Source organism: Mycteria americana, chromosome 1 (assembly GCF_035582795.1).
Source record: "Mycteria americana isolate JAX WOST 10 ecotype Jacksonville Zoo and Gardens chromosome 1, USCA_MyAme_1.0, whole genome shotgun sequence".
Taxonomy (NCBI): domain Eukaryota; kingdom Metazoa; phylum Chordata; class Aves; order Ciconiiformes; family Ciconiidae; genus Mycteria; species Mycteria americana.
This window is the reverse complement of record NC_134365.1, coordinates 67,824,390-67,844,779: the sequence shown is the minus strand read 5'-3', so window position 1 is coordinate 67,844,779 and position 20,390 is coordinate 67,824,390. Positions and strand designations below refer to the sequence as shown.

Here is a 20,390-nt window from a genome sequence, read left to right as displayed (position 1 = left end):
AACTCCAAGCTGTGTTTACTGTCAGTAAGACTAAGAGTTCAATGAAGATGTCCTAAAGTTTTCCTGAGTTACTGCTTTGTCATAAACAGGAAGTAAATATGTGAGGCAAAGAATGGATAAGGCTTATGGGCTGAGATTTTTTTTCTGACAAGTCACCAGAAAAGCTTTAGAGTGAGGTAACAATGTTACCAGTAGGTTACAAAAATGTGTTCTAGAGCACACCCTCTAGTGGGACACCTTGGAAATAAGGATTCAGCATTTTAAGAACCAGTATTTCCACTTACAAAAGGACACCCCTCCCCACCTTTTGAACCAAGTCTAATGGTTTTTATGCTATTGCCAGTTGAAGCTTGAGTACTTAACTGAGGAGTCTGAAGGGCTGTTGAAACAGGTTTACACACCCTTGTGCACACAAGTTTGTCTTGGGATCCCTACTTTCCTGACAAATCAGAGCAAGACCTACATCATTCTCAATCCCACCAATATCAAGTCTACTGCAATAAGCTTAGCTTTCAGAGACAGCTTTAGTAGATGTGTATTTTCTCTATCCTGTAGTACACAAAAGATCAGTGTGTTTCCACTCTAAAGGCTGATGGTTTGGTTTATTCAGGAAAGTGCCAGAACATTAAAGTACTATACTGCTTCATGTAATCCTGCCCCATTTATCCCAAAATACCCTAGAGAAGCCATGAACTTGGGGTTAGAAACAGAAATGCAACCAAGTCTTTAATGCTTTCTATGTAAAGCAACACCTAAGTTGCTGTTCAGACTCCTTTTAAGTTTAAAAAAAAAGGGCTGCAGAAGTGCAGTTATGTTTCTGATAAGTCACAATACTAAAGGAAAACAATTAGTGGTGGAGTATCTTACCTCCTGTGGCTGTATTTCAGACTTCATAAGCTCCATAATGGATTCTAGAGAAAGGATGTTAATTTGTTTCAACTGATCAAATGCAGAAAGGCAGACCAAACAGTAGCAAGTCTTTAATTCCATTTAAATAGTAGCGCCAATTGCTAAAGTAGATATTCTGAAAGCTCCGCTTGTCATTCAACATGCAATTTTTAAACAAGCTTTTACTTTCTGATTTGGTTTTACATTTGCAGAAATTTAGAGTTAAGCAAGAAACATTTTATAGTATCCATAATGTGGTTATTGTAATATGTAACATTCCCTACACCAGACAATTCTCACATCAACATGGAGGCTTGCTCAGAAGGCAAAAACATCCTATTACTATCAATTAGTTTTTTTTTTCCCTACAGTATTAGCCAGAATAGGGCTACAAGCCTTGCAGGTTCCACTTTAGTTACTACACTACAAGTAAGCTACAGCACAGGATTAGATTTAGCATCAAGCTATGCAAAGTCAATGCTCAGTTCAAGCTTATCCCAACATTATGCTACATAAATTGAACCCTGTAATATTCCACCTGGTTCTTTGACAGACTCTCCTTTTGACATCTGTCTTGTTCTCTCAGATTTTCTATTTACTTCTTCTTCCAATTCTTTTACTGGCACAGTGGTGCGAGGAGTCGGAATACTTTCAAAGTAGCCAGAGTCTAGAAGTTTGGATAACAGGTCCTTCATGTGTTTATCTGAAGAGTAAAAAATCCATGAATTTAATATATGAACATTTGAAATTAAGGAGTATTCAGATTATAGATCAAGACTCCTTACTTCCTCCCTTTATATAAAACTGCAACTTCTCCAAGTTCACACATCTTACTGAGTTGTAGCAATAAAATGTTTTAGCAAATGAAAGTATTTGTTAAACTGCTTTATATAGTACAGCTGAAAACATCTTTGCAATCCAGAGGAAAGACTGCAGCTTGTGTTTAAAAGCACACAAGGCAAACACTGAGCCACCTGGTCTCCCACATGCTTAGGAAGGGATTTGTTTACCATTAAAAACTAGCCAGCATTGATACTAAAAGCACATTGTGCAGACTGTAGCATAGGTAAAACTAAACAAAGTCACTATGGAATTGCCCTACAAGACCCTCTTCCCCATGTAGGATGGTAAGTCACAGAAGGAAAAGTTAAGAACTGCAAAAACAAGCTAGGGAAGAAAGCAAGAGGTTGTTCCAGACTGAACTTAATCCTCTGAAGTTTTGGAAAAAAGTCAAAGTTGACATGGTTGAAGAAAAACTTAACTGTCTACTCTTTCCAATGAGCATTGTCCAGTTCCCTTCTTTATGCAAAAGAGAGACAGCAGCTTAGAACAGAGTAAGATCTCCGAAGTAGCAGTGATACTAGAAATTTTTTCAGAGGAGCTAGAGATAGGGCAGCCTTGAAAACAGGAAGAGCATTCAGTGAAAGATCACTCCTACCAGTGACAGCCATATAAACAAGAACAGTAGCTAGAATTTAATATGGATATAAAAAACTGCCTTCCAAGGCAATGAATGCTAATAAGAAGTTATAACAGCTTTATCTGAAGTGTAGCTTGCATACAGAAAGATGGAAGACTGACACTAAAGGGATAGAGGTACTGACAAAATAGTCACAAAAGTTTAGATGATAGTCAAAAAGCTACAAAAATTTGGAGTCCAAGATAACCAGGCAACTATCAGTTCATATCAACAGATACAAGGCTAAAGTTACCAGCTTGTAGCTTTACAAGGCCAGCTTGCACTTTGCCCAGAACTATATGAAAATAGTAGAACTGACAACTAAGTGTTAATATCTGTATGTAGAAGTTAGATAGGGTACATTAGTGCTCTCATCTAACAGTTTCAACAACATTGTTGTCAATGACAAATGAAAGGTTACTGCCACACAGCCATTACAAGACTGGAGTAAATGGGACAAGCAAGGTCTGTTTGCAATAGGAAAGACACTACAACTGAAGTAAGGATAGTTTCCTCACAAGCAAGTTCTAAATAGGAACACAGAATGTGTATGTTAGCTTACAACCAGGGTTTCTCAAACTAAAAGCCACAGATGGAAGAAAATATGTGGAGTCCCATAGCTTTTGGTGTGCTTGAAAAATGAGGACATTTGCAACACGTCAAAGCAAGACCACACTGTGCATGACTAGAGATCGCTGCAAGTTCCATTAATGACTATCCTTCCTCAGCAGGGTATCCTGCACTGTAGTCAGACAATGGGTATGAGCCTGGAATTCCTACAAGAGCAGAGAATCTTCAATGCTGTGGGACCCTCAGCCTGGAGCCACTGAAGCTCTAATACACATCAGTATACTCAACTAAGCATTTCGAGGCTGGGCAGTGTTCCAATCTTAACCCATTTGCACATAACTATCCAAAAGGCTTCCCACTGCTGGTTCTGTAAGGTTTTCATGCATCGCCTTTTGAATTTCTACCATCATTATTCCTCAAAAAGGTGCTAGTACATTGAGAGAACAACATGCTTTCTCTTCCAGGGAAAGATTTACTGTATTGTTTTGATCTGTACTTAAAAAAACCAGAACTTAGAACAAACAGCACTTCATGCTTGGATAACTGCATTAACACACAGCACTCGTAAGTGCTTTAATTTAGTAGCCTTCCATATATATTCGTTTCAAGATGCTTGAATAGCACACAAATTTCCGATCTCCAAGTTATTTCTCTAGACGAGACACTCACATGTTGTTCCAACCACAGGTTTCTCACTTCCTTCTAGAAGGTCCCAGAAGTAGAGAGATGATTGTTCCATCTGGTCTTCCACACTAAAACAAATGGCAGTTTTACCAGGTAGAATCATAGCCAAGATCAAGTCTTGTAGTATCCCAACACCCCTCACTTTAAGACACTGACTAATGTTTGGCCTTCCAAATTAAGGCTGTATACATAGAGTGAATCCTAAGCCCATTATCCACTATTGAAAGCAATTCATCTGTATCTGCTAACACACGATTTAATCTAGCAGATATAAGTTCTTTTGTTGGTAATTAAGACAGATTAGAGAGCCTAGCACTATCCCACAAGACCATATGGCTGGACTACATTCCAAGCCAGGATTCCCAGACAGGGAAACAATTGCTGTTTAATCAGCTGATCACCTTGTTTATTGGATGCACATCTGCAGGGACAACTATCAACAGCTCCTGCCACACTGCTAGTTATTGAGAAACTTTGACATAGGTCCATGATCCACCCCACCCCCTCCAGACAATGGATTTTAAAGTCCACCATGATGAAGTTTAGTATCCCAAAGGAAAGGATTATGCTTCTCATTGTATTACACTTCCACAAGAATTATCAGCTAAAAATAAAGTCATTTCACTGGGGTGGACAGACTCCTATTGTGTGGCTTTTTATAAGCAGCTGTTCTCTAGAAGTTAACTTAAGACCAAAGATTTGGCAAGTTTAGCATATGACAAGTGATTAGAAGTTTTAGGAACTTAAGTTGTTTGAATATGGAAATAATCACTCTTATCCATAAAGTGTTTCAACTTACCACCTAATAACTACTTTTTCCATATTTAAATACAATTCTTACCACTATCTTAAAACAGACCAGCTGCCATGCTAAACATAAGCCATCATAGTACAAGCATGATGCCAAGTTAGTACTGACATACATTACATCTGTTGACAACTTATTACCTGAAAATGTATGACATTTAGTGCAGAGGTATAAAAACCTTCAGTCAAATTTTTAAAACTACTTTAAAGCTAATAGCAAGAGAGCCTCAGGACTAGCACCTTACATTTCTTTGGAATAAAGAAGCACCTCTGGATCATCATGTGAGTGGAATATAGAATGGTTCTGTTTACCACACTTTTTTCATTTCGTGAACAGTGAGACCTCAGGGAAGCGGCACACCACCAGCCTCCCTGCTTATGATGGTACTGGATTATCTCCCCTCAACCCCACAGGGAGACATAAGATGGCAGGGCTTGTGTGTAACTTGCATAACTGAGACTAACTACTGCGACTTTCCTTTAATGCTCTGAATGAGGTAAATCTGCTATATTCCTAGTCTCAGACTAAAGCAAGTGTACGGAATAGAATTTTAATTAGTGTCCCAAAACATAATATTTCAAGACATGGCAGTGTCAAACAGAGGACATTTACTGTAATGAATGAAGCATACCAATTAGACAAATCTTGAACTTACCTCAAGTTCTCATTTCTTTCTGGACACGTCAGTTTTGCAAATCTTATGAGGTAGTCTAGTTCTTTAGAAGGCAAGTATATTGCACCATTCACACCACCTTTGAAATCTTTCTGAACATGCTCTTGAGTGAAGTTCTGCAGCACATACTGGACTTGAAGTATTGTACGCAGTTTTTTCTTCTCTGCTTCAAGCTTCAGTAGACTCTCCCTTCGCTGGGCCTTCCTCTGTGCTTTCAGCAGCTATTTCAATACATGAATTCAACATTTAAACATGGTGGTTTAGTAACAGGATTCTAGGATAAAACACATCAATTTACAGTATTGATCATCCTACATTGATCAAACTAACTATTAATTTTGGTTAGATAACAGAAGCTCCTAATTCTGTCTTCGGATACCCAAGATCTTTCAAGCTCCTCCTCTGGAAGAGTTCCCTATTTATCTACTAATTCTCTACACATCTAGCTTTTAGTCAAACTACATACTGGTAGCTTCACTTATGATATACCTTTATGATATTTAGATCCTGATTATGCGTCCTAGTTGCTTTATTATAGCAGCTTTCACAACTGAATATAAGGAATTGATACCAATGCACAAATCCAAGCCTAGCTGATCTTTAACATTTATCACATGAAGTTAGTGATGCAGAAGTTGTCTCAAATTTCTCCTAGTGAGACAACTGCCTCTTCACTTTTGAATACTCCAATTTAAATGATACAGCAGAATCCTACAGTTACTCTTATTTCTGTTGGCAGAAGATTAAGCACTCATTAAATAAGCAACAACACAAGTCACAGAACATACACAGACCTCATGCATTTGAGGAGAAATTTCTCATCATGCACTAATAGAATTATGCAGCAAAAGCTATCCAAGTAAGTGCAGAATTTAAAATTCCTCAATATGGGGTATCTTAAGCTTCTTTGCAAGTTCTATGAAAATTTAGTTTTCTAGAACACACTGTAAAGCATATAAGGATGTTGGTGCCAGAACAGCCCCTAGTGTTCCAGTAATGTGTACTGGCTGTAGAATCCATACTGGTAGAAGTAGAGCCAAGGAAAAAAAAAAGTGGGCTAGCCTTTAAATATAGCATAAGTTCAAGAACAAACGTGAACTGGTAGAAGTTAATGCTGGATTACTTAAAACACATACAGAAAGATACACTGGCTTGCAGTCCTTCATTTCTGGTATTTTATGGGCACCTACACAGAGAAAAGCAATAGGAAGCAATCCAAGTTTTGACATTCAGCACAGTAGTTTCTACATTCAACATACAATAACTGAGGGAACCCAAAGCAGCAACATTGCTGAAAACATTCTTAAATATCTGCTCACATAGTGCTTTGAGAGATTTACTGCACTAGCTGGAATTACTACATATACAAGAAAAGCCTCTCTAGCAAAATTGTTTGGGTCTCAGTCAACAGTGAGACAAGCCATTTTACCAGTCCTTCAGTATTCTGTAAGAGGCAGAGAAATAATGCCAGAGCAGTGACTAATCATGTTTAGCATCCCCAGCACTACCTTGTATCAGCTCTTTTCATAAGGATGCTATTTGCTTGAGCCAAGAGACCAATTCCTCCAAAGATAAAACACTTGCTTACATAAAAATGTATGTAGTACTTTAAACCCTGAATAAAGACCTAAAAAACCCACTAAATCTGTGACTTGCCATAATTAGAGAGAACTACAGCAGAATAAGTGGCAAACTCCACAAGCTTCAGTAAAATTTTATTGAGAGCTGTACTTCTCACTGAAACCAAAGTGGTTTAACCCCAGCACTTTACCCCACTGGAAACATCAAAACATTCTGTTTGGAAGGGATCTCAGGATGTCATCTAGCCCAGCCTCCAGAACAAAAGCTACACTGAATCAAGACCAGATTGCTTAGGGCTTTGTGCAGTCAAGCCTTGAAAAGATCCAAGGACAGATTTTACTACTTCTCTAGGCAGCCCACCATAGTGCTCGATTATCCTCAGAGTGACCATTTTCCTCCTACCTAGTTGGAACCTACTATTTCAATTTATGATCTTTCCTTCTCCTACCACATCTCAGCAAAAAACCTGGCTCCATCCTTTCAGTAATCTCTTTGGTATTTGAAGGCTAATATTGCATCTCCTGCCAAGCCTTCACTTCACCAGGCCCAACAAGCCCAGTTCTTCCAGGCTCTCCTCACAAGTCTTAAGCTCCAGCCCCCAGCCAGAGGCCCATCACTGGACTCACTGAAGTTTATCTGTAGCCTTTGCACACCAAGTGACCAGAAATAGACACAACTGGTTAACAAGTACCAAGTAATCAGTTCTCCTTAATCTACTGGTCCTCAGTTTAAGTCTAGCCTTCACTGCTCCAGCAGTATACTTAATTTACTTTGCCTGCTGCCCACAAGGACCTGCATGTCCTTTCCAGTAGAGCTGCTCCCCCACCACTCTGCACCTATGCAGGGGATTAGTCCACCTCAGGCACAAGCTACCTGCAAGATAGTTAACAGTTTCATACCTAAGTAAACAAAAGTAATCTCAAACACAGCTGAGTTCCAATGACTCAATTTACTTAAGCACAAGTTCTTACAGGGCTACAGAGTGAATTAACTATACTGTGGAGGTCAGTGGTACACAAAATTGTCAACATTTACTGTGCTCTACTCACTACTCCAGACAGTTTAAGAACATTGTTCCCCCAAGTTCCAGGATAGAAAATTCCCAGTCTTCTGCATGTTGGTATATAAGTGTAGCCATTAGAAGAGTAGCACAAACTTTGCAGTTACCTCCTGACAATATAGGGAAGAGCGTTTTATACTTACATCTTGGCTAAGTCCTGAAAAAGTCTTCTGAAGCTCCTTGGCAAATTCCAAGTTGTGTACTACTTCATCATATTTCTCTACTGCCTCCTACAAAGGAATAGATAAAAATGTATTTTTCATGCTTAAGACTACTGGTTACATCTCAATCCCCTTGTACCTAAGGTGTCATTAAGAACTAGTCATTTAGTGTGTACTTCTCCGAAACTGTAACTTTAAAGATACTATGTCTGTAACTGGTACTTTAAATTTAATCGTGACTATCATTCACCCATGACTGTGAGTTGCAGTACAAAGACAGCTCATACCACCACACAGATATCCTACAAGTTTGGCTGTATTAGACTTTCCAGGCAACATCTTGTGCAATACTTGGTATACTAATGTTGAAACAGGAAAGCCTGAATACCAGTTATTTCATTTTTCCTTTTGTTCCCATAGGTCTCAGCAATCAGAGGTAAACAGCTACTTAAAATCAGATACTGATATGAAAGCCTGGAAGGAACACAGGAGACAGACAAGTTCAGCACAGATCTTCTACCATGATGCTTAGGTGAATGCATTTACAGATAATTTGTACAAACTTCAGCAAGAAAGCAATACAGAAGGCAAGTCACACTTTCAGAAAAAAAAGTCTTTCAAATTTAGTTTCCACAAATAAAGCAGTGTTCCTGTCTTCACTAATGGCTTTAACCAATATTTTACTAGCCAGTCTTCAAAAAGACAGAAGTAGATTAATTGCATTTTGATATACCCTCTTTTTTATGAGTTCTTCCCCACTAAGGAGTCAGTTCATTTTTATAAGTCTCATTGACAGCTCTGAAGATAACAAAATGCCGTAGTTCAGACATGCTGCCCATATCCTTATACCATAAGGCATGCCTGGGAAGTAACAAGTTAAGTTTAATTTCAGTTGTTCACGTGTGCTTTACACTCAGTTTGGTTTATGCTTATGACATGATATCAGAAGTTTTTCTAGAATGGGCCCATCAGTCTAATATAAAGCTCTTTCAAAGTAGTGTTAGTGTTAAGTGTTTCACCAGTGCAGTGACAAAAGCTTAATCTACTGTCCCAATAAGATTTGGGACATGTGCAAATTCCATGTGTGTTCCTAAGCAACTAGAAAACAAGTTACACATTTGTTTGTTCAATCAGTTTGATTGTTCAGTTACTTGTATTCACTTATTTGTAGTATACTAGACATTACTAGGTCTAAATGCTACTCATCACAACAAAGTGCATGAGTTACTGTAAAGCACTCATCTGGTAGTTTAAGTTGTCCTCACACAATTTATCAAGAAGCTTTTAAGAACTAATTAGCAAGTTCACTTAGTACTTGGGAGAATGACTTCTAAGACCCTAACACCCACACATTTGATATTGGAGGAAGACTCAGAATTTAACACCAACTTTCTAGACAGATAGCGGTAATTGTGCTTTTAACCATGCAAATCCCAGAGTAAACTCCCTACCTGAAAACATCAAGAACAGTTACCACTGCTCTGATGACAAGCTATAACTCAGCCTGCAAGAAAGCAATAGCTTTGTCACACCTGTTATTAACATTCATTAACAGCATGTTGGAGTAACAGTACTGAGGAAATTCTGCTCAGCTTGCAAAACAGCACAATATTGCCAGTGAAAGCATTTAACTTGCTGGAAGCTCCTCATTTTTGAAAAAAATGTTTCCTAAAGTAAGGCTAGCACACACAGTAGCTCTGGCAGACATGCACCATAAGCAATTACAGTTTAATCCAAACTGCTTGCAAAAGAAGTTCATCACCAGATATGCACTTCTTCCTCTGTCAGAGAAACAATGAAAAATATAGATGACATCAAGTTACATTAGAGCTCCACTGTATTATAGGCAGTTACGTTTCTTTAGGCAAGTGTCCAAACTATTAAGCTCTGCTTTAGCTTCAATCACCAGGTCCCAGTATTTGTACATACATTGGGAATTTGCATCTGAAAGGTACAAATGCAGTATTTCTGTATCTTAATCACTGAAACAGGGGTCTTGACTGGACTATTAGTTAAATACTGAGTTGATATGTGCTTCTACAATAGTCATCTGAACAGTCTGACTACCACTGGTCAGTTCACTAGCCAGACTGAATCAAAGCCCCCATTTTAGAAGCCTGAGATATCCCAGAAACTGGGATAAAAATACTAATACTTAAAGTTAAGCTCAGCTGGGAATACTGAAAGCCAGTAACCAAGCTAATTGCCTACATGTTTTCCAAAGTTAGCGCTGCCGTGTGCATTTGCAAGAAAAACATCTACACAATCCTTCACCTCTTTAGTTGCCCACATCTTAACTTCACTTTCACCTAACAGCTTTTCACAGTCCAGGGTGTATACCAAGTACAAATAATCAAATTTAGAAGTAGGTTTAGAATGTGTTCAATACTGATCAAACTTGCACAGAATACTGTTCAATAGTCTCACTGTTAGTGACAGAAGAAGACAGATGTATTTAACACCTATGATCTAAACACAAAAGGCTCTTGCCCACCTGATTCCAGATTGAGTTTAGAGGAACTAAAAGGTCATCATCCTACTTCAAACCATCAGATTTAATTTGTTTACTTCTGCACTTGAGATGGCAAGAGACTACATCAGATTTTGTAGTTAAGTGCTAAATAATCATTCACTCCAATAGGTCTACTCTACTTTCAAGTAGCAAGTTATCATTTCCCCTCTTATCCCATTTATGTCTAGTTCTCATTTACAAATGACTCAGAGTAAGGAAATAGTACTGTGTTCTCATGCTGCTGCACTGTGATAAAGCTAACAGTCAATGAAGTATTCTTCCAACTGGTTCATTAACAGGATCAGCACTACCACTGAAGTGTCAGTGCCCGTTATCACACAATTGTTCTTTAGCATGTGTGAAGTACATTTTAAAAATGCAACTCTTAGATGACTAGAGCAATAAACCCTTTGGATTACATGACACTGCTACTCAGACATGCTTAAGCAGCAATAGCTTTCATGTTACAGAAAGCTGGTTTCAGTTCTAGAATCCATTCTAGTCCAAGAGAGAAAAAAAGCCAGAACTACTGTTTTAACATCAGGCAAGTTTAAGTTAGCTCCACAAAGGGGATCACATTTCTTGATTAGTGATCTTGCATCCTGGCATTCCAAACTCTAGCAACCTTAGGTACAAAATAGACTTATTGTTCTAACAGCATTTGAAAGTGCTGGCAACTCCCAGCCATCCAAGAGCAGCACTAGAAGGACAGGAGAGTATTCCCCATTAAGCCAGTAACTCATAGCTAGATTCTTGTATTAGGGAAGCCTTTAGATCCCATGCAAATTAAACCAGTGTCTTCCTTTGTACCAACAGGGACCGTCAGTTATACTTTAACAGCTACTTGTAACCAACAGCACTGCACAGCCAACAGGCAATTTCAAGTAACACCTGTTAATGAAGAAGTCATGAGGATTAATTAGTTAGCCCAGAAGTCTTGAAGTTTGTGTTCAAACACTGCAATGCCTTGTAGATAAGCTGCATACAGACACCCCATGAAGAAATAAAGGTGCAGGAGCACCAAAGCTGAAAGTCTACAGAGCAGAGATAAACAAGGACCTCCTATTACTTCAGTACACAACATGAAGGTAAAAGTAGAAGACAAAGTTTGTGGGCTCATTCAGCTTAATTACCAATAATTTGTCCATTTGGTTTTGTGAAAAACTAATGCAAGCCTGCAGGCATTACTTCTATAAAACTACACCACCACCTCCTTCAGTAACCTATGCCTTCTGACAAGTTTGAAGATTTTGAGGCTACCCACTCCTGCAAAAGCAAACTTACCAACTGGTCTTGATTGAGGGCTTCTCCCTTCTTCAGGCGATCTTTGTAGTCTTCTAGTTTGAGCTGTAGGAAAATCCAAAGCAAATTTTTAATATTGATTTCTGTCTAATGTGGAGTATGGGGTACAAGTGAAGTTACATATTCTTTCCATATTTTAAGTTATCTGCATACTGCAACAGAATAGGAATTTTACTACTACTTCTTATTTTCAGGAGAAAGGAACATAGAAAGTTTTGCTATGCCTTTGATTTGGCAATCTCAGTCTCCAGGACTGCTACTTCCCTTTCTCATCTTTTATCTTTAATTTCATACTTGCTACCTTTGTTTCATTTAAGAAATACTAATGCATTGACCCTGGATCTTTAAGGGGCTCCAAATACACCCAGTATACTCATTTTAAACTAGGCTTTAACTAAATTCCAGCATTGACTTGGAAAAGCTATCTTATCCTTGAATAATCCTACTTAATTTTCCAGAGCATGTCTTTCAAAATCTGGCTTCAGTTATATCATCAAGATTTTACAGTACTATTTCCTAAGAAAGTGGACTAATGTCTTTAGGAAAGAATTAAGATTTATTTCCAATATACTGAAACAGTCTCTAAAAGCTGATGTAAACTATACAAAATTAAACTATTACGTGTTACAAGCTTCTTTATACACACACAGAAAAGAAAGGGGAGTTCACTGCCATGAAGGTGAATACCATTTCATTTGTATATCTACCCACATAGGATTTACTGACACAGTATCTATAGGAGCCTAGGACTAAGAATACTTTCCGCTCATTCTAGTAAGTCACACTTTCATTTGCTGGTGAGGCCATATTGTCATTCATGTGAAAGAATCAAAGGTACTCGAGATATTCACAACAAGCTCCCTTGGACAGAAGTAGAATACAACAGAAAGCTGGTTAATCACACATGGAAAACATGCTTATCTGACATTATTCAAAATTACAGCATGATGCATGACATGAGACAGCAGTAATACTGCATTTCCTGCAGGTGGATCAAGTCCCCTAGCCACATGGCCAGGAGTCTGATCTACTCCCTCTTCTCATCCTAAGACATAACACAAAGCTTTTCAGATACCTAGAGAAGCACAACATATTCATACATTTGCTTTGCTTGTAATCCTAACCCAGTACCAAAAGCAACAGCACCATTATTTCTTTTATCTTACAGAAAATAGCATTTTCCCAATTAAAAATGATGCACATAGCCTTCAGTCACCTGCCAATCAACTGAAGAGTCTTAGAATGCAAAAGCCTGACCAGCTATAGCCACAATATTTTAGGTTTATCATCATCTCAGTTCTTATTAACACTATTCTATTTCCCCCACCCCAGAAAAGTACAGTTCAAAGCAAGAAAGCAGGCTTTGGATGCTTTCTCTTTAAAAGCTTTCTAATGAATAACATTTGTCTATATTTAAAATATAAAAGTCAAAGATTTATGCAAAGTGAAGTGCAATACATATTTAATACAATTTGACATTTCCATGAGTCAGAGAAAACACTGTTCCTAACTTCCAATTTTACATATGTCTCTACATCCTAATATTAGATGGATGTAATCAATAGAAGAAATATGAAGATTTATGCAAGACCACAAACCATCTCCAAATCAGTTCCAAGTTAGTTCTGAACTGATTCAGTCTATTAGAGAAGCATCCCCAGTTTTGATCAACATTCAATTACTTTTGCTAACTATTGGACATGTAGTGTAAAACCAGCAGCTGAGAACAGGTTTATAGTTAGCTGCATTCCTGATTCCCTGAAACAATAATGTTATGCTCACACAATGTCAAATACAAGTAGCCCATTTCAGAACAGTAAGAGTCAAGAACACCATTCTTTACTATACAGAGGTTATAAATGATAATTAAAAAACCACTAGCAAATCCACATTTGGGTCCTTTCACAGGTTATTTTAAAAAATCCATGATTACTTTTTTATACACACACAACCTTATTCCAGCTATTATAAAACAGGCACTGAGTTTCACAATTAGCAATTTAAATATGGGCCATACCAAAGAAAAACAAGTTACCTTCTTTTTCTCAATGTTCCTGATCTTGTGTTTGAGGCAGATAAGCCCATTATCAATGTAAGTCTCATATGCCTGGGAAGGAGAGGCTGCCGAGTTCAGCGCAGACTGCAGGGGACTAGAGGGAGGTTGGCTCTCCCCTGACGGGTTCACCTGCTGCTTGGCCGCCTTCATGCTCTTATCCTCCCCCTCCTCTGACCGGCCTGACGGTGATGATGGGCGACGGAAAGGGGCTTGGGAAAGCTGCACCATTGAAATGGATGGAGCTGCAAAGAAAACCCTTTCATTTAGCTCTCTCTTGCCCCCCCGCCCTTTTTTTTTTTTAAGTTACATCTTTTCTTATCACACATTCAGAAAATGTAGCCACAAAATTGAGTCTCACAAAGAATTCATCACAATCTTTCACACTTCTCCCTCCCCCTTTCAAAATATCTGTAGCAGGAATGTCAAAGCAAGGCAAACTTTGTATTGTTCAAGTCTCCCCACCCATCCAGACACCAGAAATCCTTTACATAGGCAGAATCAGACAGCACAGGGGATGATTCCAGAAACCCAATATAGTGCCCATATAAAACTAGGCAGGTTTCCTGCACACATCACCCACAAGGGAAAAAAAACTGCAAGCAAGCAATTGCAAATCATGCTGCCAGCCTTGCATCCAGACTGCAGCCTGAATGAAGATTGAGAAGTGGCATGCCTGAAGGTATAGCCCCTCTTCTTCTAACCCCCATTAAATCAGTTTTACCCCCTTCATGACCTTTGCAGCAATCCAACCGAGCATTTAAACTAAAAAGATTTCAATTGAAAGAGTGAAGACAAAAACAAAAAATGCTTAAAATTGCTTAATAAAGCAAGCAGCACACTCAGTTATAACAGCATCATTCTTCCTGATGAATTGGTCTCTGCCTACACCCATCCAGAAGATGTGCTTGTGCCATGGCAAGACACCAGCTTTGATGGGAGGGGCTGGGCATTTAACCTTGAACAGAGAATTTCTGTAAGAGATGCTCCGCCACCCTCATCTTCAACTACTTACACCTGCTCCTGGAAAGCAATGACACCACATTTCTGCCTCCCTGCCCGCCAGGGAGGCCTGCAGCACATGACCCCAGCGGGCACCAGTCGCCCACGGCGAGGGACCGAGGAGGAGAAAACCTGCATTTATGGCCCCGGGACGCCCGCTCGGCCCCCGCCAGCGGGCAGGGAGGTGCCTCCGCACCCCACCCCGCCGGCTCCGAGGCCTGCCGAGGGGGGAGCCCGGGGTCAGGGCCTTATCACGCCCTTGCCAGGGACGGCGAGGAAACACGTCCCGGGGAGGGCACGGCCGCCGCCGGCCCCTCGCCCCACAAGCCTCGCCGCCGCTCCCTGAGCGCGGCTGAGGAGGAGGAGGGAGAGAAGACAGCGGCGGGCTCCTTCCTGCCGGCGTCGCCATCCCGGGGATTCACCTCCTCCGCCACCGCCGCTTCCTGCGCCTGCTCGCGCCGCCGCTCCCGCTGCGGGGGCCGCAGCCGGCCCCGCACCGCCTCGCTCCCGCCTCCCCGCTCACCTCGGTGCCCGCACACGCTCAGGCCCGCCCCGCCGCCCGCCCCCCGCCTGATATAGCGGCCGCGGCGGGGCGGGGCGGGGCGGGGGCGGGGCCCGCCGCGGAGGTCACCGCCCGCCTCCCAATCGCCGGCGCTGCCTCACCTGCCCGTCTGCCTTCCCGCTCTGCGCCGCCGCGCCTCACGTGACGCGGGGAGAGGGGGGGACCGTTACTCGGGGCGGGGAGCCGTTACCCGTCAGCGTGTGCGGAGGGGCGGGGCGTCTCCCTGTGAAGGTCAGGGTGCCCCACCCGGGGCCCGCCCTTGGGCCGGGGCTCTCCGGGTGCAGGGGCTGGGGCGTCAAACTGCCGCGCAAGACCTGGGGCTCCTCTGGAGCTTTGCGTGGACAGGGGACCCGAGCGACGGCCCCGGCGGGAGGCGGGGAACAGGGCGTCCTGCGGGAGCGCGGCCTGCCGCCAGCTTCATAGGGAAGGGATGTATGGCGTGGCAGCACCCGGTGCCTTGCTCTGTCCGTAAGGGAGGGGTTCACACGGGTCCCCGGTGAAGCTATGATCCGCTGTCTAGTCGCGTGTGTCACAATGGCCTTTTAAAACAGTTGGCCCAGGACAGGCTGGCTTCTCTCTCCAGGCAGCCCTGAGAAAAGGGTCTCATCACTCCAGTGCAAGGGGATCCCCACCTCCACCTATTCGCAACGTGGGGCCCAGTCGCACCCTTGCACTAGCGTGGGCTGGGTAGCCACAGGACAGTACGGAAAGGTGGTCTGTGCCTGTTTAAACCAGCAGAAGGTTTCCTCCAGGCCAGTATGGAGCCCCTTGAGGAGACTTACAGGGCTGTGGGTCATCTTACATAATGGAAGATGTGTATGTTCTCTATAAATGCAACCCAATTATTTAAACACTTGATAGCTGGTAAAAGCACTTAAGCCCACTGAACATAGACAATAAAGTAATCAGACTTTTGTTAACCTCTAACAATGCCATCGGCGCCATACAAGGTATCAAAGGTTGGAAGACTAGAGAAAACAGACCTTCCAAAGACGGGAGGACCAAGCTGGAGTTACGTTTTCTGCGTTTCTCTCTTTGTGGCCATTACCTCAAAAAGCAATAAATAATATAGCAAATTCAGAGAGATTCTGAAAGTTGTGCAAGTTAGGAAAATAGAGACATTTTGAAAGAGACAAAAATGTCAGTAAGGAAGGATTGTGAAGAGAGGTTTTACAGAACACAAAAGGTGCTTGTGTAGCACACAGGATGGAGGAGAGGAAGGGCTCATACAAAAGAAAGATTGCATTTAAAAGTAAAACCAAGCAAATGGTAGGTGATTCAAACAATAAGGAGAATTCACGGAGTACCGCAGAATCAGATTCAGCCATATGGAACCACCTGTAGCATCCACAGTCTTGCTACTTCTCCTGGTTTAATCACAAGTCTCAAAATACTTTATTTTTCTTAAAGCCCTAGCTCCTAGAATAAGGTCAGCCACTTTGTGAGGCTAGTTTTCATGACTGAGAAGAAATGCTAATGAATAAGACACAGCTTGTGTCCAGGATCAGCAACATACACTTAAAGTCTTTCTAATAGATTTCTGTTCTTTGTGTGGTTTTGTTCAAAACTAGCACTGATGGGCTAGATCCTTGCAAAGTAATGATAAAATAAATGATCAAGTAATGCATATATTAATAAGTCATAATTAATATGCAGATACCTGGGACTATTCTATAAATCATAATTACAGCTGGCAATCTACTTCACAGTGCACTTTTACAATTAGGAAATTGTATAAAAGAAGAAAAAATTGAAAGGAAGATTCATACAAGCCAAATTCATATTTAAAATCAAAGGATATTTGAACTTCACTTTAAAACAAATACAGAATAACTATTTGGGACTGATGCTATATACATTTATAGCATATGTGTATAGTTTCTAGAGTACTTTAAAGAGCGTTATTAATGTGGCAAGGTCAAGCACGCCGAAGTTAGGAAATGCCAGGATTAAGAGCAGCCTAAATTAATTAGTTTAATGCCATTTTGAAGATCCATTGTGAGATCATCTGTAAGTAGATGGTCATAGCTTATCACAATCTAGCCACACAATCGATCACAGCCATGGAGTCCTAGACTCTCAGTATTCCCAACCCAGGAGTCTGTGCACTTTACTCCAGGATCAGAAGGGGATTGCACTCTAATGGCTGAAGAAAAACATGCTGTTCATTCTGCTTATCCCCTCCAACTGGGCCTGCCCTCATTTTTCTCAGTCCCAGCAGTTTATCCCATTCTCATTTTTCTTGCATTCCTATTTCCACTCCTGAACTCCACGCTTGGTCTTTCTGCCCAGGTCTGCATGCTGTCCGAGTCACAGGCTCCTCTGAGAAGCAGTATCTCCTTTGCACACAATTCCCTTTGCCCAACCACTTCCAGTTTTCCACACCTGAGTCTTCATCCGGCCTACCAACCCCCTTCCTAATCCCTGTGGCATCCAGTGGCAGCCTGCCTCCCTCCAGCTACAATGGACCAACCCCCAGCTGGCTGTGGTGAAGCCTGAGACCAGTATCCCACTTTCATTCCCTGCCATCCCTTTTATTACTGTATTGTGAAACACCAGAAAGTAAATGGATGTGTAGAGTAAGATCAGCTGCTTGTTAACTTTAGGAGAGAAAGACATACAGTAAATGTGCTGCAAAGATTATGCAGTGACGGACTGGAGAAGCCTGCTAGTCATGGAACATCTCTCAGAAAGGGAGGCTGAAGAATTCTGGAACCAGCAATGGATGAATAAATTAGATTTCACAAAGAAGAATAAATCAGTCAGAATTGCACCCAATTTATTGGAAGAACCTGGAGGATCTTAGGAAATATGTTGCTGCAAGGCTATGCTATGCTGCAAGGAGTTTTTTTCATGTACACCCTATGGCTGCATGTCTGCTGTTCAGAAGTCAAAGCCAAGGTAGTCTGGTGAAAGGGTGCTTCACTCGGTGTCCAGCATTGCCTTACACAAGCTGCTGTACACCACAGTGATTTCTAACTATCTTTTGCAAATGCTTCTTAAAGATACAGTTCTCCCTTTGCACTCCAGCTACTTGTCTTCTGTGTTTTCTTCATAGGATCCTAGTTTCAGTTTCCTCGTATAGAAACTTTTTCTCCTTCCTTTTTACCTCCATATTCAAGCCTGCCTAGCAAACTGGTTCGCATTCCTGCTCTTCTTGTGCAACCAGTACCAGGCACCCTTTCCAATTCCCAGCCAGTTTTAATGTCCTCACTCAGTCCTCACCTCACCAGAATTCTTGATCCTATTGACTCCTTTCCACTCCCCTCATTTTGCTTTTATTTCTTCTCCTCACTTTCTGCATTTTCATCAGACATTTTATTCTTCCGTAATTTTCAAGGGAAAGAGGAAAGGGAGCCATGAAAGTAGGCAGAAATAGTTACTGTGCCTGGGAGCAGCCACTACAAGCTTAGTCAAATTTCACCTATGTAGCTCCAGGCCAGAGTATGTTTAATTAAAGCCCATGTTAACACCTATAAGATCTGTGAGGGAATGGAGTTATTCTCCCTGGCAGAAACATCTTTGGAGAATTTACAAGTTCAGCTGAAAGAGCTCTCTGTGGCATATGTGCTGACTGCCTGCATATAAGCATATGGCACAAAAGCCACTCCTTGACAGCAAAGTTGAAATTCCTGTTCCAAGGCTACAGGTTTCTGGAATTTCAGTGAAAGCATAGAAAGGACCCTGTGAACAGCTTGTTTTTTCAGTCCCGTTCTTGAAAATGGCTAACCCAGTGGGTCTCAACTCAGTTTGAGCAGACACCTAGAATGGAAGATTTTATCTGGAACTGAAAAAGCTGTTAAAGCAAAAGCAAATTACAAAAATAGATTGGGAAGTGCTGGGCAAACTTAGTGGTAAGAGGGGCCAGCTGGGGAGAAAGATGTGGTCCAAGCAGTGCAAGTAGCAACACCTGCTTCTGTTAGTTTCTCTGTCCTGGCTTAGGACCTCATCAAACCTCAACCACAAAAGGGGAAACATTGCAGAGCAGGCATTCATATGGGATTTCTTTTTTGTGTGTGCGAGTGAAAATTTCAAAAGAAATCCACTAATTTCCAAGGGTGAGATTAAAGGGAACATTTGCCCATAAATGCTTTGCAATAGGGACTGGCTCGTGAAAGTGGATTTGTTACTTGTGTCAGAAGCATTTCTTTCATTGATCCTATGAAAAAAGTTTGCCTATTCGTGAGTCTTGGAAGTTGCAGCTTACACCTGTGCTTGTTAGGTTTTTTGGCAGCTAAACTCTCTCCAGAGTTTATGTGCAGAGAACATGCAGACTGTAAGGCTTTGAATGGCTGCTGCACTCTGCTGTGAGGACTGCCCTTGTTTGCAGGACAGGAATCATACTCCTATGTTTTCTGTGTTTCTGCTACTGGGCACACGGGCCAGAAGATGCTTAACTCCGATGCAGAGGAGATAAAAGGGAGGAAGATAATATATGGGACAGAAGACTAGTCTGAGTGATAGACTATTGGGAAACCTTGGAAATTTGATGTTAAAATATTAGTAAGCTTGTACAATTAGGCACTGAAAAGTTAGAAAATAGTAGAAGTAAATTTTCCTTTAAAACCAGTATTAATTCACTTCATTTTATGTATGTCTGTTGGCATTTTGATAAATTGATAAGTTTAGAGTGTTATTTTCTCCATGTTATTAATAACATTTAGAATGTTATTTTCTCCATGAAACCCCTCCCTTCCCCCTCTTTTGTTCTATGCCTGGCATGGATGTGGCCTTAGAACAAAACTGGATTGTGCATTAAAACATTTGATGAGTTCAGGACTCATACCTAGTTTTTGCAGGATTTAGAAGACTTACAGTGAATGAGCAAAATAACTGCAGGAAAAGATGTTTTTACGGATAATGCAACTGACCTTTAAGCTAAATTTATCCCTATCTCTGCTACAAACTTCTGAAGAACTTAGGATCTTCATTTTCTAGATGGCTTAGGTTCTGGTTGTAGATATAGAGCATTCACAGCTGCAAGTAACATAATGGGGGGATGCTTTGAGCGTAATATAGTCCTTTGCATACAAAGTATGCTGGAGAATGAGGCATTAAGTGTCTCACATTACACA

The 20,390-nt window shown here is 41.1% G+C and overlaps 1 protein-coding gene across 6 annotated transcripts in view; it reads right to left on the bottom strand.

Moving 5' to 3' along the window:
• CAPRIN2 (caprin family member 2) overlaps positions 1-15,345 on the bottom strand; it is a 39,899-nt gene extending 24,554 nt beyond the window's left edge. For 4 of the 6 annotated variants that reach the window (XM_075503999.1, XM_075503971.1, XM_075503990.1 and 1 more), the window contains exons 1-8: positions 15,277-15,345; positions 13,734-13,996; positions 11,681-11,743; positions 7,867-7,953; positions 5,065-5,303; positions 3,587-3,669; positions 1,427-1,591; positions 868-911 (exon numbers count right to left, since the gene is read on the bottom strand). In XM_075503999.1, coding sequence (XP_075360114.1) covers positions 868-911; positions 1,427-1,591; positions 3,587-3,669; positions 5,065-5,303; positions 7,867-7,953; positions 11,681-11,743; positions 13,734-13,982 — 930 coding nt within the window. In that variant the 5' untranslated portion in view covers positions 13,983-13,996; positions 15,277-15,345. Of the gene's footprint in view, positions 1-867; positions 912-1,426; positions 1,592-3,586; positions 3,670-5,064; positions 5,304-7,866; positions 7,954-11,680; positions 11,744-13,733; positions 13,997-14,766; positions 14,883-15,175 lie in introns of those variants that run through there. The other 2 variants (XM_075503980.1, XM_075504009.1) reach the window with 2 other exon arrangements.
• Positions 15,346-20,390: the final 5,045 nt, after the last annotated feature.